At 40.1% G+C, this 17985-nt stretch overlaps 2 protein-coding genes across 2 annotated transcripts; one reads left to right on the top strand and one right to left on the bottom strand.

Moving 5' to 3' along the window:
- Positions 1–1761: 1761 nt before the first annotated feature.
- On the bottom strand, positions 1762–7548 carry ubald1b (UBA-like domain containing 1b). The gene is made up of 3 exons (XM_083676546.1): positions 7397–7548; positions 7047–7106; positions 1762–3559 (listed from the first exon to the last, which is right to left on the bottom strand). The coding sequence occupies exons 1-3, from the start codon at positions 7502–7504 to the stop codon at positions 3266–3268; spliced, it is 462 nt and encodes a 153-aa protein (XP_083532672.1). The 5' UTR covers positions 7505–7548; the 3' UTR covers positions 1762–3265.
- A 292-nt stretch (positions 7549–7840) lies between these two features.
- mgrn1b (mahogunin, ring finger 1b) lies at positions 7841–17144 on the top strand. The gene is made up of 16 exons (XM_083677777.1): positions 7841–8247; positions 8563–8681; positions 9791–9879; positions 10529–10675; positions 11088–11205; positions 11494–11560; positions 11718–11761; positions 11957–12004; positions 12275–12343; positions 12523–12682; positions 12867–12976; positions 13080–13294; positions 13917–14028; positions 14110–14155; positions 14322–14426; positions 14987–17144. The coding sequence occupies exons 1-16, from the start codon at positions 8160–8162 to the stop codon at positions 15097–15099; spliced, it is 1650 nt and encodes a 549-aa protein (XP_083533903.1). The 5' UTR covers positions 7841–8159; the 3' UTR covers positions 15100–17144.
- Positions 17145–17985: the final 841 nt, after the last annotated feature.

Genomic DNA, 17985 nt, shown 5'->3' with positions numbered 1-17985 from the left:
TCCAACTCACCTCAGCTACACTTCCATAATAGTAAAGTCATACCAACAAGGCAAATTGGTAGACTCGACGAAGAGCAGAATCCTTTGGTCTTAGCAACCCTGTGCATCCCACAGATGTAAAGATGCCAACCATTCCTGCAGAGACTGTTCTGCGATCAGTCTCTGTGAGGAGGGATGGGGCCACACTGCAGTGATGCAGCAAAGCTGCTGTTATGTAATGAGGCAGGAAGGGAGGGGGAGGGCAGTGAGAGGCATTGTGGGAAAGTGTGTCTCCTCCCCATCCTCTGAGAGTTCTGTTCTTCCTATCTCAGCAAAAAATGTATGGTAACTAGCAATCAGCAGCAGCGTGTGTGTGTGTGTGTGTGTGTGTGTGTGTGTGTGTGATCATTCAGTTTCAGCCAATGAGACATGTTAATGACATGGCAGCAGTGAGTCTTAAAAATCATAAACATACTGTTGCTGCTCTTTCTGTTTTCTTCTGCAATCCTTACCTCCATTCCTTTAGTCTCTCATGTATTAATGTGTATAACTTCCCATCACCTTTCACCCAGTTCCTGCTTGTTCCATTCATACTAACTGTGTGATTACTGAATGTTTTTATATCAGTAATCAACCAGCTCCTCACAGTTGCCCACATACGTCTTATCTAGTACGTGAGTTCCATACAGATTGCAATAGTTCATCTAAACAGTGACCCTGACTGAAAAATATTAGACCTTTTTGTTGAGTCCAGGCAAGAATTTCCAGTGGATTGAATGTACAATGTGTTTCCGTTATTGAAGTATACAGTAAATAACACTTTCCATCATTGAATATGTGTGTAAAATGCACTAATAATGTCTGAGACTAATAATGCCTATCCTTTGGTTAGGTACCATTAAGCTTTATGGATTGTGGAGGCCACAATGGGCAGTTGGAATGCGAGCACAAAATAATGGCGAGTAGAGGGGCGAGGAATATCTGTTTGCTGAGAATTCAGTCAAATCTGCTCCATCTCATGTTCCTGGCAGCTCCACAGTCACCTGGCCAACCTGGCAGATGCCTGGTATTCATGTCACGCCCTGCAAACACAGAAACACACACAGCGAAGTGACAAGGGGGGGGGCAAGAGGAGGGTGGGGAGGCCAGTGGTCCCTGCTGCCGCCAGTGAAGTTGAGGTGAAACAAGGATAGTCAAAGAGGAGACACAACCCATTCTTCATTACTGTTTCTGTGTGGAGAAAGAAAGAGAGAGGTGTGTTGCATTATGGGAGCAGCTGTTATTTGTGTTTGCATGCCTCAGTGTTCTCCACTTTCATTTTGGGGCAAAAGCAAGTCACATTGCTGATCTCCCCTGATGCTTGCTTTTACCATCTCCTCCATTCTATTTCAGGCTAAAGTAAATCTCCAGTAGACCCAAACCCTCTGCTTAGTATGGTTATAGCTAAACGTGCTTATGCTTAATCAACTGCATTATGTGCTACCCTGCTTAAGAGTTTTACAGTGCAGCAACTTGCAGCATAAACACCAACTCAGATCCATGAGTTCAGTGTCAGCACAGCATTATACTGTTATTCAAAGAATGCATGTTGAACATGTGATTTTCTATTGGAACAACAATTACTGCAGGTTGATAGGCGCACAGTCCAACCTGGCATTGGTTAATGTTTGAACCCTGTCTGTTATGACTGTTGCAACATTAACCACTTGTCAGAGAACTGATGTCAACCTTCGAGAATGGACTGCTGCTTTTGCAAGGATAGAAAAACACTGAAGCATGAAGTCTAAATACAGAATAGTTTAATTGCTTACAGACAAACACTGTGAATTATACAATATGCATGAAAACAAGAGGGGTCTATGGAAAGAGAGGGCTGATTTCCTAAGCGAGCTGTCATGTGAAAATCATGGATCTTTATAGAATCTGTGAAAACAAATCTCTACCACATAAGCAGGGTGGCCATAGCACTGTTTGGTCTCTGCCTGTCCCTGTCCTTGTGGTGTTGAATAAACAGTCTATGGCCACATCTCCTGTGTATGCTGATGTTATTAACAAATTCAAGGAGGTCCTGAAACATTACACAATATTATAGCATTCCTCCTGGTTTGTCTCTCCCTTATCTGTGTGACAGATGACTGCATCATACTGCTTTATATCTGCTTCGAGATAAATAAAGAGATACATTTCCATCTGGGAAATACTAGCAGAACCCAGGATGTTGTGACAAAGCTTCAGTAACTGTCAGTACAATCATGTGAACCCCATGTCCATTTGACACATACAGTAGAGAATCAGATTCAGGATTTATGCTGTGTAATACATACAATATTAATTCAGAAACACAAATAATAAAGTTTATAAAGAAATCCACAATTGTTGTGGGAGCTGTCTCAGTTCAGTCATTTTGGGAAGAACCATAGAGGGTACAGTATAACAGAATATGTTTGTGTGGTGCCATCCCTACATTTGTGCATCTATTTTAGTTGCAACATTCCTCTGTCCAATCACTCTTTACAAAATTAAGAGAGCATCGGAACTATAGATTCCAACTTTTGAGAGACAAGAGTTTCTGAGAGCCAACATCACAATGTGCTGACTTCAATCTTAAGCAACAACACTGTGTCTGCTACATAGAGATGGCACACAGCTGGAATAACATGCAAGACGTCTGGTTCTGAGACACTTTTAGCTCACTTTTCCTCCCAACACACTAGTAGCTATAGCAACAAATGCAGACCAGGCTGTTCCCTAAGCCATAAGTCTCAATACAAACATAGGCTACACTCTCTGTAAAACAAGAGCCATTCATTGAATGCTGGTGTTCTTTGATTTAATTTTCATACAATCAATCCAGGTTTGAAATAAAAAAAAGAAAAAAAAAAAGTAATAATAACACACAAACAATATGCACTATACATCTGTATACAGATTTTTGATGTGGTTAAAAAGTATGGAAATGCTATTTCAGCAGTGCAACCCCAGTAGCAAAGGCATCCAGTCCATTAACAGATTAGAAACAAATCCAGAGAGACAAGGTAAAATGCCGTAAAGTCCACCTCTGGCTTCAGAAAATAATGAAAAATAGGTTCAATGGTCCAACTAAAATGGTTTCTGTTTGTAGATTTACAAATCAGGATCACATGAGTTTTTTTATCAGATGTGTACTCATCACTCCTGTCTATCCTCAGTGCATATACACATAGCTTGGTTTGCTTTCCATTGCAGCCCATTTGTCACTTTGTCAAATGGACTGCCAATGTTGGTTCCTCATGTTATTGCCCTGCTCTCACCTCTCTGCCTCCATGGTAAAACTAGCCTGTTGGCTGGAGGCTTGCTGAGTAACGGTTGCAGGCCACCCTGGGGGAGGCACCTGAGAGGGCAGCTGCCCATGAGTCCACAGGCCCTGCTGACCCGGAGCAGGGGGGCCCATGGCCCAGTTGACCTGATGAGGGGGAGAGGTAGCCATGGAGGCCATGGGACTACTGCTGTTGAAGCTCTCTGAGGCCTTCAGTCGGGAGAACATTGCGAGTGCATCTGGGAAGTTGGGAGGTGTTGCTGGTGTATTGGCTGGAGTGCACATCTACATGAAAGTAAAAAGGAGAGAAAATTAAATTACAAACCATTTAATCAAAAGCAAAATATTTTTTGTATAAGCATATCTCTCAACTGGCTATCGAATCTTTGGTCTACATTATTCCTGGATCTAAAGGACATTTAAACCAAGCTTAAGTTTGTTATTTTATTCCATTAAATAATATGAGAAATTATATTTAAGATTACAACATAATTATTGTGGCAGAATGGAAAAAAACATTTCCTGAAGAGTTCTGACTTCCTCAGACTGACCCCCTGCCTTTCTGCAAACTTCAACATCCTGCTCTTAGTGTTCTCTTCAGCTGAGATGACACAGAATAGCCCTCAGGAGACCACTGTGTAACTGCCAAACAGAGGGCCCAGCCAAAACCAACACCATCCCAGGAGCAAGGCCCCAGAGAGTTCAAAGGAATCATCCTCTCTGTGACATAAAAGGTAACAGCAATCATTGTCACAAGTCACCTCAACCCAGTACAGGCTACCACACTGTCTGTTTCTCATGTGTGGACAGGATATCCACCACATCATAGACTAGTTGCACCATATGCCAAGTTCATACAGTGATCTGTAATGGAACTACAGAGGAACAGGTGGCTCCCTGAAGTATGAGCATGCCCTCAGAAGTAGTTTTGACAATGGTAAACATATGTGTTTATTGTAAGACAGTTACAGACAGTAAGTAGAGACAGTTTAGACAATTTAATTACTTTGAGTTGATAGGATTGAAATAGGCTCAAGTGTCAAAATCACCACAGTCTAGTAAAAACATTTTTAAATCACTTGAATTTCGCAAGTGTCCATGCAAGTGCACATATAATAAATTCTCCCGAAGGTCTTGCTGTTCAGTGCTGGTTTTCTTCTCAACCTTGTCTATGACTTAAGATGACACATTACTGTAGCATGTTCCGTGTGCTTCCAAATGTGTCCCAAAATAAGGGATAAATGCACAAAATGTTATTAATGACCCTTACATAATGGACAATGCTCACTAGGCTATATCAACAGCACTGAAGGCAGTTATCAAAGACAAACTCAAAGTTATAAGCTTAATGCAACATATATTGCTAAGGTTTTGCCATAGTGCAGTATAGCAACAAAAGAATATCACATTAGGGTTGACTAGCTGCATTGATAATGGGTATGCCTTTATTCAATATACAATAGTCATTTACAATGCACAGAGAACCTAAAGCATGTGCATAAAATGCATCAGCCATATTGTCATCTTGCTTGGTACAGTAGATCTGCTGTGAATACTGGTAATCTACAAAGTTTTACATCTGCTTTAGCTACCAGCATTGTAATGAAATTGAAAAAAGCAATAACATATCATTCATTCTTTTCCTCATAAATCTACACACAATACCCCACATTGACAAAGCAAAAACAGGTTTTTAGAAATGTTTGCTAATTTATTAAAAATAAAAAACTGAAATATCACATTTACAGAGAGATCCTTGATGAAAACCTGCTCCAGAGCACTCAGGACCTCAGACTGGGGCGACGGTTCACCTTCCAACAGAACAACGACCCTAAGCACATAGCCAAGACAACACAGTGGCTTCGGGCAAGTCTCTGAATGTCCTTGAGCACTGTGCACCGACACTCCCCCTCCAACCTGACAGAGTTTGAGAGGATCTGCAGAGAAGAATGGGAGAAACTCCCCAAATACAGGTGTGCCAAACTTGTAGTGTCATACCCAAGAAGACTTGAGGCTGTAATCGCTGCCAAAGGTGCTTCAACAAAGTACTGAGGAAAGGGTCTGAATACTTATGTAAATGTGATATTTCAGTTTTTATTTTTAATAAATTTGCAAACATTTCTAAACCTGTTTTGGCTTTGTCATTATGGGGTATTGTGTGTAGATTGATGAGGGAAAAAATGAATTTAATCCATTTTAGAACAAGGCTGTAACATAACAAAATGTGGAGAAAGTGAAGGGGTCTGAGTACTTTCCGAATGCACTGTAAACACACAGGAGATGTTGTACTCTGTAGCTGCAGTTGCTATAGAAACAGTCCTGTTTGATATGAGAGACACTGTATTAGGAAGTGCTACCAGGGAAATACCTATTTTTGAGTGTGGTCAATGTTTTCGTCTTGTTTATTGTCAGTGTGCCATATTTGTGTCTCAGAATAAACAATGGCAAACTGTACCCAGTACTGAAGCCCTTCATCCAGCCAACCAGTGTTGCCCATGAAACAATGTGCTATTGTATATACAGTACGGAATGCTCCATAATTGTTCAAAGTGCTTGATTATGGTTTAATTTTCATCTCAAACAGATACCCGCATAGCAGGCATGAGGAGGCATCTAAATTAGCCACTGAGCTTAAAATAACCAACCCAAAAAGGGACATTGACAGACATACAGTGATACAGTAATATTCTGTTTACAAAAGCTGTAACAGACCCTCATTCTAGACCTGCATCCTACTGAAACATTGTGACAAAACACATGTCTATTACATAAACACGGGCTTTGGCCTTAGTCTCCTGTAATTTAAAGATGTTTACAGTACAATACCCCTCACTGCCTCTGAATCACGTTCTGGGGATGTAACATCCCATTACATTTCTAGCTAGCACTGACCTCCATTGTGTGATCTGCCAGCAAGGCCTCTTAACTAAACTTCTCTTCTGACTCTTGTTCATTTGAGGACATGCTTGATTGTCATTGTGTGGCTGTAACATTCCTTTACACATTAAACGTCTCTAGGCTGTTCACCTATAAATACAGCAAAGAATTGGAGGATACCTACAATATGTGCACTGTTAGGTCTACTGTACCACTCTTTCTGATATTAAATGAATGCAGGTTTTGTTTTTGGAATACGCCATTTCAAGACAAAATGTCTGGTTAACAACAGTGTAATTATGTCTCAAGAGAAATAGTCCTAGAATCCAGTCTTTGTCTGACATGGAAACACAAGTATGATGGTCAAATGATTAAAAGGAGAAATTCACGTGCCAGTTTGCACTGCAGTTTTTTCTATAAACAAATTAATCCATTACACAGCCAGGTCAATGACCACCCAGTGGCTAATCATTAACGCACTGTCGTCCGTTGTTATCATGCTGGGCAAAATAAATTGGGCATACAGTGATTCTAAATATCCACATATTTGCTCAGACAGATTAAAAAGAATAACAGACAGTGCATGGCCTCAAACTATTTGTTTGTGTATTTTTATACCGGTAGGCTATCATGCGACAGGTTCAACCGAAAAGAGTCGATCATTGCAGTATGCAGCTATATCATTGCAGTATGTCTCAACTTCGTGCAAGAACAACGTGGCCACTATGTGTTTATTTTTGTCAGGCGTCTGTACAACATGGCGGACATGGCAAGGGCATATACTGTACCGGTGTAGCCTAGTTGTAAAATAAGTTCATACTAATTAGATAATAATAATTATACATGGTTAATCAATCATTATTCATAATTATTCAATAATAATATCTATACTTACCATTTGATGATGGTGACTGTATGGAATGTTGGTTTCTTGAAAAAAGGCACTTAGTGCAGTCTACAATGTTGCAAATATAGAAAGAAGAAAATACAGCAACAGTATTTTATATATATGCTGTGAATGCTACAATTGGCCGAATAAGCTAAATCCACCATACATTTTCATTGTTTCATTGCATAATTGAAGTGTAAGGATTACTGGAAACATTATGATAACATTGTATTAATGAGAGGTGTTTTTTGAATCCTTAATGTAAATATATACACTTTTTTTTATGTTCTCCAATTAGTCAGACACTCAGAATGATCTCCCCTCATTTCGGTGACCATAAAGACAAGCTTCCTTACCTCGAATTGCCAATGAGCCGCTTGTAGAAGCTGTTTTGCCTGGTCTGCCGTGCATCCAGCAGTGAGGACAAACTGATTTATCATAACTTGGTTCTTCAGATCATCCATGTTTGCAGAAACGCAATACTGAAAATGCAATACTGAAAGTTTTCCTTTGCTTGGTGCTCAGACCTTGATGTTATTCTCCCTCACATTAGCCCTTCCTCCCATCGACCATGCAGACACTAGGCAGCACACCCAGCGCAAACCCAAATATTTACTGTATGAACTCAAGTGTCCTGACTGAGCACCCCTTGATTGACAACTCACGGTAGCAAATCGGAGAGATGAAATGAGAGAGCGGAGCGATACACACGTCAACTACAAATCCCATGTATCTTGTCACTGGGAACGTGTTTTCAGCCAATCATAAATAAGAATGCTACAACGTCACCTAGCGAGAACAACAAACGGGGCCAAGCTATCTAGCTGGATACTCGTAACTGTTTTATTTTATATAGCGGAGACATCATATTATTCGTGGCCCTGTCGTAGAAATTGTTTTGTAGACTGTAAAGTATTGATAGCTAGTTAGGTAATTGTGCAAAATCAAAACAAGTCCAAACTTGGCAGCGGGTCGATAAATAGCCAGCTCAATCGGGAAGCTAACCTAGCTAGCTTTGCTAGGTTAGCTATTATTGCTAGCTATTTATTGCAGTAAGATAGCTAGCTATAGTTTGTCAAACACATTGACATCGTTAGCTGGAACGATAGAGTCGGAAATATGGGCTCAATACTAAGTCGCAGAATCGCTGGCGTTGAGGACATTGATATCCAGGCTAATTCTGCGTACAGATTCCCACCGAAATCAGGTAAATCCGCTAACCCAGACTTCCAGTAGTCTTCCAGTAGTCGAAGAGCTGGCTACATTGCCTCTAATCCATGCAATTATTGTGTTATTGGCATGTGTTGAAACAGTACAATGGCTAGCATAGTAGAATTAAGTCTATGTATGTATTGGAAATGTAAATGATCATAACAGTGTAACTAGTAACAAGTGTCGCTAGACTTTTTTTGTGTTGCTTATTACTTGCTGCATTATGACTAGTATGTGCTATGTTGTCATCAACCTGTGAAATATCGGCCGTGTTGATTAGCTAGATCATGGTTCTACATTTTCTGTGTAGGAAATTATTTTGCCAGCCATTTTTTCATGGGAGGGGAGAAATTTGACACTCCTCACCCAGAGGGATATTTATTTGGAGAAAACATGGATCTGAACTTCCTTGGTAATAGGCCTGTGCAGGTAAGGTCACAACGTTAACTTTAAATTGGTTGAATGTCTTATGTTAAGTTTCACACAGTGCCCGTCGTAAATATTGGGACAGTGAAGCATTGTTCTTCTTTTGACTACACTCAAAAAGTTTGCTTTTGGAATAAAACAATTACTATGAGAGTGAAGTATAGATTCTCAGCTTTTATTTAAGGATATGTCTGTACATATTGGTTTCACCATTTAGAAATAACAACTTTTCATACGTAGTCCCCCTATTTCATGGCACCAAAAGTATTGGGACAATTTGCTTGACAGGTATTTCAGGTTAGTCAGGTGTCACATTTGTGCAGGTATAATAGAGCTGTCAATGTCTAGTCTTATTAAAAAGGAACTGTCCAAGATCCACAGCATACCACACCTGTGAAACATGGTGGAAGGGTTTTTTATTTATAGCTGCCACTAGAACTGGCAGCAGCAGACTTCTGAAACATCTTGTCTGCTTGAGTACAAGCAAATGCCTCCAATCTCATTCGACGGTGCTTCATCATACAGTAAGACAATAACCTCAAACATACTGCCATAGCAACTACAGAGTTTTTCAGGGCCAAAAAATTAAAAGTTCTTGACTTGCCAAGCCAATCTTCAGATTTAAATCCAAATTAACATGCATTCATTGCCTGTTGATACGATTATAGGCAAACAGACCCAGCGTCTGGTGGGGTCAATGGGTCACAGACTTAAATCGGTCACAGACTCCACTACATGAGTGGTTAATTTGAACCTAATTTTAATGGGTCCCAATACTTTTGATGCCGTGAAATAGGGGGATTGTGTAGCCTATACAAATTGTTGTCATTTATAAATGGTGAAACCAATATGTACACACATGCCCTCAATTAAAGCTGAGAACCTGTACTTTAACCTCATAGTAATTGTTTGATTTCAAGCTTTTCGAGTATAGAACCAAAAGAAGGAAAACAACCCTTCACTGTCCCAATAATTACAGAGTGCAGTGTATTTCATGCTGCTGACTTCAGTGTTCAAGTATACCCCTTAATCTGGAACTTCAATTATACACGACTCAGTTCAATTAGTCCAGCTAATTTCATGCATTGTTTTGTGTCACGCTTTTTGTGTAGTTTCCATATGTGACCCCAGCACCCCATGAGCCTGTGAAGACCCTGAGAAGTTTGGTCAACATCAGGAAGGACTCTCTGCGCTTGGTCAGGTGAGGGGAAAAAACATGTTGATGAAACCTTTCTCATTGGTTTCCTTTTCCAGTCATTAGGGCTGCAATTTATCTTTCAATAAAAAAACATTTTTGACTTTCAATGAAAAATATATAACTAGTTACACATTTCAATAATGATAAATACTATTGAGAGTCTGTTTCTATCTATTTCATGTGTGACACTGAAGGAGCAGACATATTATTTTGGGCATATATACAATGTAGAAACAATATGCTCCTCCTGCGTTTCCTACAATGCTGAAATTATCCTCTCTCCAACAGTGGCCTTTGGAAAATGTATTTCAGACTGCACAATGACAGGTTATGAGAAAGCAATCCAAACATGCGAATAAACGATTTATAAAAAGTCATAATCGATCCATTTTCAATTTGAATAGGCTTAATCAAATAATGGTTCCAGCCCAGCCCTGCCAGTTACAGTATTCATCTCTAGCATTCTTTGTGATTGTTTTAAAGGAGCTCCCTCAAAGCTTGTTATCATCTGGCTTAAGAATAAATGCAGACCTATTGATATATAGACATCACATTTATCTTTTTATTTTTATTTTATTGAAACCCAAAAGCAATTGCCACTTTGGAAGGTTTCTTGCTAATAGCTTTGTTTGTTTGCCTGCTTGCCTACCAGGTACAAAGATGACTCTGACACTCCCACTGAGGAAGGAGAGAAGCCGAAGGTTTTATATGGTGTGGAGTTCACCTTTGACGCAGATGCTCGTGTGGCTATCACCTTGTACTGCCAAGCTTTTGAGGAATTCTCCAATGGAATGGCAATGTAAGAGTTGGATTTAAAGCATTTTAATTATTAGATTATGTTTAGCTTCAATACTATGTATGTTTATACATTTGACGTTAAGAAATAATGCATGTGTTAGAAAACTGTTCCTGGGATTTTGGATATAGCCAAATGACATCTAACAGAAGTATAGAAAGCCTGGTTCAAAAGACCCAACGGAAGAGAGAAAGTGGGTCCTTAGTAACCACCAGTCTCCATGGATACGCAGGATAGGAGGACTGAAGAGATGATGAAAGTGATTTTATGCAGGGGCCATTATCTGAACAAATGCATGCTGTTTTTCATCAATGGCGTTGTTCAATGATGGTGTTTTTCAGCAAGAATGTCAGGTCTGAAAAATATATAACTGTATATTGTCTTCCGTAGCTCACTTTTGGTCTGTCCTGTGTAGGTACAACCCAAAAAGTCCACCGTTGGTCTCTGAAACTGTTCACTACAAGAGAGGTGTAAGCCAGCAGTTCTCTCTGCCATCTTTCAAAATGGATTTCTCAGAGTGGAAGGAGGAGGACGTAAGTATATATGTGCAGCAACCAATCCAGTGGAGTGCTGTAATCAGCTGACGGTTGAAAACAATGTGTTGTCACCTTGGGTGGCAGTGCACACTTATCTGTATTAGTACCCCGACTCCTTTGTCTTACTCCTGTGTGGGTTATATTATCTAGGCCCAGTGCCAGCATTAAATAATAATGATTTCTGAGAACTTCAGCATTCTGCAATAGCCAATACATAGGAAATTGACCCTCACCTTTTGTATTTAAGTTTAAACATGAACAAATTTTCATTTTTCTCCCATATAGCTGAATTTTGACCTAGATCGAGGAGTTTTTCCCATGGTAATCCAAGCTGTGGTTGATGAAGGAGATGGTGCGTTGTTTAAATTGTTCATCTGAAGGCTGGCTTGATATCAAAGTTAATTGGCATATGGCCCTCAACTGTACTAAAATAGCAAAGTGCTAGAACAGATACTGTGAATGCACAGAGTACAGTAATCCCCTATTAATTAACCTGTGTCCTTTTCCAGATTGCTTGGGACATGCACATGTACTCTTGGCTGCCTTTGAGAGAGTAAGTAAAGCTCTGAAAGAAGAACTCTAAAATAGTCCTTTAATATAATGTATTTATGAGAAGCTTTGCAACTATGACGGGTACTGTATTTACTGTGATCTTCCATCAATTTTAGGAGAGGATTTGACTCATAAGCATAATTTGAAGTTCAGTTTTCACACATGAAATGAAGTAAAACAATTTCCTCCTTTGCAGCATGTTGATGGCAGTTTCTCCGTCAAGCCTCTGAAGCAGAAGCAAATTGTATGTTGACGCATGGTTGTACATGTGTTGTGTACTGTTCCCTACTTTGTCTGTTGTGGCTGCAACTTAAATTGTTATTTTTGATAATCTAATGATTTTTTTATGAAAGTACCTTACAAGGCAGACCTTGGAATTCATTGTAATAGTAATGTTTTGATATAAACACTGTTTTTGTAGTACTTTTAGATATTCACAAATAAATGTTGATTGGATGTCTAAATAAGGAAAAAGCATGTATTTCATGCCATCATTTGTGCTGTCTTCTTAAAGGTGGATCGTGTGAGCTACCTGCTGCAGGAGATCTATGGAATTGAAAACAAAAACAATCAAGAGACAAAGGTTTTCAACCGCATTATTATTTTCTTTTAGATAATGTACAATGTACACATTTGGTGTGGTATATTGAGACACCCCGTCTAAAAACATATATAGTCACAATTTTCTGTTTACACGCTATTTTTGCAACATCGCGTTAGTCACCCTAACAAATGTTTTATTTTTTAAATTTTTTACTGCAGCCATCGGATGATGAGAACAGTGACAACAGCAATGAATGCGTTGTTTGTCTGTCAGACTTACGAGACACCCTCATCCTGCCATGCAGACACCTGTGTCTCTGCAACTCCTGTGCTGACACACTGCGTTACCAGGCCAACAACTGTCCTATCTGCAGACTGCGTGAGTGGAAGCACTACATGGTTTCCGGCATGGGCCCTATTTGTCTCACCTGCTCAGAACTCAGGGAAATTGAGACATCTAGTGGACACACAGTCCTTCAATGGATGCTAGTTTACATTTTACAGACTAAGCAGTCCAATTTATTGTTCATAATCTGATCTGTGCTTTGTCTTCCTCTCCCCAGCCTTCCGAGCCTTGCTCCAGATCCGAGCTGTGAGGAAGAAGCCTGGGGCTCTCTCCCCTGTGTCCTTCAGTCCTGTGCTCGCTCAGACCATGGACCATGACGAGCACTCGGTAGACAGCCATTCACAAAGCCCTCTTTAAGATAGGGTGGTCTCTGGTCATTGTACATCTCTAGGACTGATAAGTAATTCTCTTTTTTTGTCTCTCTCTCCAGAGTTCTGACTCAGTTCCCCCTGGCTTTGAGCCCATATCTCTGCTGGAGGCACTGAATGGCCTAAGCTCCGTGTCCCCTACAATTCCCTCTGCTCCCCTCTATGACGAAATCAACTTCTCAGGGGGCCTTGGAGGGGACGGCAGGCAGCTTGGCTCCCCAGAGCACTCTGGGGATGGAGGTCTGCAGAAGGGCAAAGTCAGCAAGTCACCTGACAGGTAATCCTCTGATTTACAGTAAATTAATGATATAGCCATTGAAGAATAATCTAACTTTTATAAATGCCTCATGAGCTTGATTTCAACTGTCTTACCCCATCAGAACCCAAAATATAAGCTTGTTTTACTCCACTGTTTGCAAACAATGCAATTGAAAACATGGTTAAAACTCATTTTGATCTCATGGATGGTCAGTCCTTGCATCCATAGCTGTAATGTTTACATTTTATAGTTGATTTGATTGCCCCGCAAGATTAACTGTACTGGTTGCTGGGTGTGCTCTTCAACATTGTTTTGTCTCTGGGGGGGGAGTTCTCATGACTTTGTGTAATGGCTGGCCAGGAATAGAAAGAGGGCCCTTATTGCAAGTCGATCTGTGAGATGCTGCTGCTGCTGGGGGTCATCTTCTCTTGTATCCAGCACCATGTCACAGATTGATTGAGTCAGCTTGTCCTTGGCAATCCATCCAGGTGACATTGCTGAGCCATGACAGCCTGCAAGGAAGACAAATACACAAGCACAGTTGAAAGTCTCCTCCTCTAGTCTGCCTGTTGTAAATATTATGGCATCTTTATCACAGAGTCTTTGGGATACTTTAATCTAAAGTGTTTGTCCCCTGCAGCACCCTGAGGTCGCCGTCATCACCTATCCAGGAGGAGGATGAGGAGAAACTGTCCGAGATGTCTGATGCCCAGCCCCACACGCTGCTCTCCAGCAGTCCTGCTCCAACTGAGGTGAATTGACCACCCTGCCTCTTTGACCCCTGTCTGCTCAGTAGCTCACAGTCCTAACAATGTCCCCTTTACTCTACTCAGGCCACTGCAGCCGAGGATGTAGCAGAGTCCATCTCCCCAGATGATGGTGAGTGCTGTCAGGTGTGGTGTCGGTTCATAGAGAATTGTATCAAGTTGATTAATTACCTGCTTTGCACTAGTAGAATGAGGAAAGGTGACATAATAGTAATAGTCTTGAGGCTGCCTCATCTGATATTAAGTGACCTTTCTCTCCCTCTCCTCTTGGATTACAGAGGACAGGCTGCACTCTGGAGGTGAGATCCTACAGGACTGCAGCAGTGAGCACAGCAGCCTAACCAAAACAGAGAGTGACCCGCCAGGGGACCTGTCTCTCCCAGGTGAGAAATTGTGTGTGAGTGTGTGAGCAATTAGATCACCCTTAATTGCAGGCATAATACCTCTGGCTCTTTTTCTCGTATTCTCACAGGCTTTCATCCCCCCCAGCTTTGCATCTAACCTGTGTGCTGTTTTTCTTCTCTGTTTCCTAACTCCATTCCCTGCCATCCTGTCCCTTTACCTGGCCCTGCTTTGGGCAGCTCTAGGTCCTGATGCCTGCTCTATTGGTATGGAGGAATAACTGTGGTATGTAGGCTTCCCTGTCTGGCCTGCTTTTCTACGTGCTATACACTTGGAAGCCTGTTTCTGAATAAGGTTCAGGGAAATGTATCCCTCTTGATCTATACCGTCTGTGTAATATTCAGTGTAAGTTTGTAGTCGATCATCCACATTGGCAGAAGGTTTGCTTTGATAAGTTTGGAACTGCTGGAGTATGCACACGTTTGGTAAATGATCACAACATGCCACATGAGCAACCCTTTAGGTAAGACATCCACTTGTTTGATTGGGATCCTCAGAAGCTGAAGCGTTAGTCCTTATCTTCCAGGCCTTGTTTCCACAGGGTCATCCGAGTCAACAGAGAGTCTGAAGAGTCAGAGTACCAACTGCTCCAGTCAGCCTCTCCTGTGTCCCCCTAGCAGCCTTCACATGGAGGATGAACAACTTGAGCCCTAACTTGGGGCCCAACTTCCTTCCCATCGCCCATCACAGACCCCTACCTAATATGGTCCACTCCCAAGCCCACTCTTTTAATTTGGTCATCTATGGCATTGCTTGCGTTGATTTCAAAGTTCTCAAGTTTCAAAATCTGTTCTGATTGGTTCATGGTCATATGAATCGGTTCATGGTCAACTAAAACATCAAGACATTCAATTACTCCTGGCAGTCATTGCCAGGCTTACTTAGACCATACTATACCTGTAATTGCTTCATCAAAAATGTCAATTACCTATAGCAGTCTAATTCCATTTCAAAGCTCTTGCTTGAGTTCTGGTATACTATTGTGGTGGGAGACAGCATTACCTTGATATGGAGGTGTTTTAAGCACCGTTTTTTCAGTGATTTAACTTGGTTCTCTAACTATTGCCTGACACTAATAGAGTTCAGAAAATACCATTCCTGTTGGCTTATTGTATTACTTTATGAAAAACAAATAACTTTATTATTAACTTTATTATCTATATTATTTTCTTGCCAGTCTTGTATGAAGGAACATTTCAGTGAAATGTTAGGTAACCCTTTATTTTACAGTCCCTTATTTACTTTGAAATTACATGGTAACAACATGATTACATCTGTATTGCTTTTAGGTTATTGGACCATTCATTGTAAGAAATTACCAAGAAGTTACAATTTTGGTTGAATAATTTACCAGAAGCTGTTCATTTTTACCACACAGTGACTACCAAATTAATAAGTGTAAAATAAAGTGTTACCAAAATTTGACATTTTTAAACATACTGATTGTGGCATAGAAATGTCATGCTGCATTTTAACATTCTGATGAGTCAATAATCCAATTTATCTGATCTTATGAAAAAGTGGATTTCCTGTTATAGCGAGAAGTCAAGGTGATCCATTTCATGAAATTGTCTTTAATGTTAAATGTCTACATGTGGGATTTTTTTATACTGAATTATGTGATATCTATATATTATACCTGTACTAGAATCCTATGTAGAGTAATTTGCTAAATTGTATATTTGTGTATTATAGAAGAAGATCTGGAGATAACATGCACATTATCTCAAATTTGGCTGATAGATTATACCTCCAGAGAGCTACAGAGCCCAGGTTCACATCCTTACAGCTGAACACAAAGATAGATAGAGCCTGCAACAAGTGAATATGCTATGCTGACTGTATTGCACAAACTGTTTTTCTTAGATGTGGCAGATCTCTGTATAGTCATGTTTGGCTTGAAGTCAATGCCAGCGTCTGCTTAGTGATGTATCTGCAGAATAGGGTGAAGCATCCGTTTGGCAAAGTCAATGCCTTCCTAAAGTTCTATGACTTGCTGTGTCTGGCAGTCCTTGGTCTTGTAAATGTAGCACCATGCATATAGATCTGTGCCTTCAATAACTGAACAGATACGGCTGCTTGTTGCATTGGGCATTAGTGTTCTAAGTGATAAAACTCTGAGCCTGTAGCCTATGAGTTTTGAACATTTGGCTGATGTACAGAGCCATGTATGATTTTTACTTGTGTACTCCATGTTTAATCAAATAACTCAAGACACCTTATTGTTGTTATTAAACAATTATTTATAGTAACTGTTCAGCAATTACTGTTGTTTAATTCAAATCATATATCAATACATTTAATCAAGTAATCTGTACTTTAAAGAGTAGGTTTTGTTATTACAATATTCTTAATTGTGTGTATTCTTAATTTCTGTAAACGTTTTGCTCCAGAAATACACTAAATGCTTCTTAGCCATGTCACTTATGCAATATCAACACACTGCATTTTAATGATCAGGTTAGCTTTTGCATGTGAGTTTTTGGTAGAGGGGCATACACTGCTTTGGAGTAATAACCTACTGTTCATTTGTCTTTACTCTCTAATAATGTGCCATTTCAACTTGATACACTGTGCCTTCTTGTTCCTGTTCTGACTTTTATTGACCTGGTATCCAGGATAACACCACATTGGGTGATTCATGGCTCTCAATAAAATCAACATTTGTCCCTGTGTGTATAGCAGCATGATATCAATAAAAACTACATGTTCAATACTTATTCTTTGCTGTTTTTTGCACATTTTATTCACAGTATGAATTACTGTATGACTTCATCTGAAGTCGGTTGCAAGGGTCATGAAGATTTCAACATGAAAATGTATGCCATTTACCTGTAGATGTCGCTAAATAACCTAAATTATGCATTGATGGTCTAACCATAGTCGTATTCCCATAAGTGGGTAATTTATTTAGGCTATATAAATCAGGTTGTAGCCTACAAAATGCACAGTGACAATACACGAGCAAAAATTAACGCCTGATCATTGGAATCAATAGGCCTAACTTGAATTTAGACGACATAAAAAGTATTAAAACGTATTATTATAAATATTTTTGTAATATTGTTCTTTACACATAAACAGAGCATCGACAGTCTGATAGCGGGTCATTAACATTACAGGGAAACTATTTGTCCAATGCAAATTGCAATTACAGTTACAATGTCACAATTTAGTTTTTGTTCTTTTTGGCTCTCCTTTGACACTAATAATAAGTCTATGGCTTCACTGCATTACATCGGCTTTCCAACTATCACACCGTTTTCACAATGGCAAGACCGATGTGTGGGGGGGAGGGAGAAAGGTGAAACCTGGAAACCACGCAGCCAATCGGCAGCCTGCAAATTGTTTAAAGTGCCATTAAAACCCCTGGTGTGTGTGTTTCTGACTGATGCTCGGTTGAAATGGGATTATCATAAACCGGTAGGATATGAATGAGGGATCCTCTCTCTGTTGCAAAGACCCTTGCAAAACAAATCTCAGCTTTATTTTCCCAGTTTTACAGTTGTTGTTTTCCAGCTGCACGGAGACCTCGCAAGA

Source organism: Argentina silus (genome assembly GCF_951799395.1).
Source record: "Argentina silus genome assembly, chromosome: 9".
In the NCBI taxonomy this organism is placed as follows: domain Eukaryota; kingdom Metazoa; phylum Chordata; class Actinopteri; order Argentiniformes; family Argentinidae; genus Argentina; species Argentina silus.
Note: the sequence above shows the minus strand (reverse complement) of the source record. Positions and strands in the feature narration are given on the sequence as shown.

Coding starts and splice junctions, on each gene's coding strand:
- mgrn1b (XM_083677777.1), top strand. CDS start 8,160: ATGGGCTCAATACTAAGTCGCAGAATCGCTGGCGTTGAGGACATTGAT. Junction 10,676..11,087: donor TTCTCCAATGGAATGGCAAT/GTAAGAGTTGGA, acceptor TGTCCTGTGTAG/GTACAACCCAAAAAGTCCAC. Junction 11,561..11,717: donor TGTGGTTGATGAAGGAGATG/GTGCGTTGTTTA, acceptor GTCCTTTTCCAG/ATTGCTTGGGACATGCACAT.
- ubald1b (XM_083676546.1), bottom strand. CDS start 7,504: ATGGATGATCTGAAGAACCAAGTTATGATAAATCAGTTTGTCCTCACT. Junction 7,107..7,396: donor CGGCTCATTGGCAATTCGAG/GTAAGGAAGCTT, acceptor GCAACATTGTAG/ACTGCACTAAGTGCCTTTTT. Junction 3,560..7,046: donor ACAGTCACCATCATCAAATG/GTAAGTATAGAT, acceptor ACTTTCATGTAG/ATGTGCACTCCAGCCAATAC.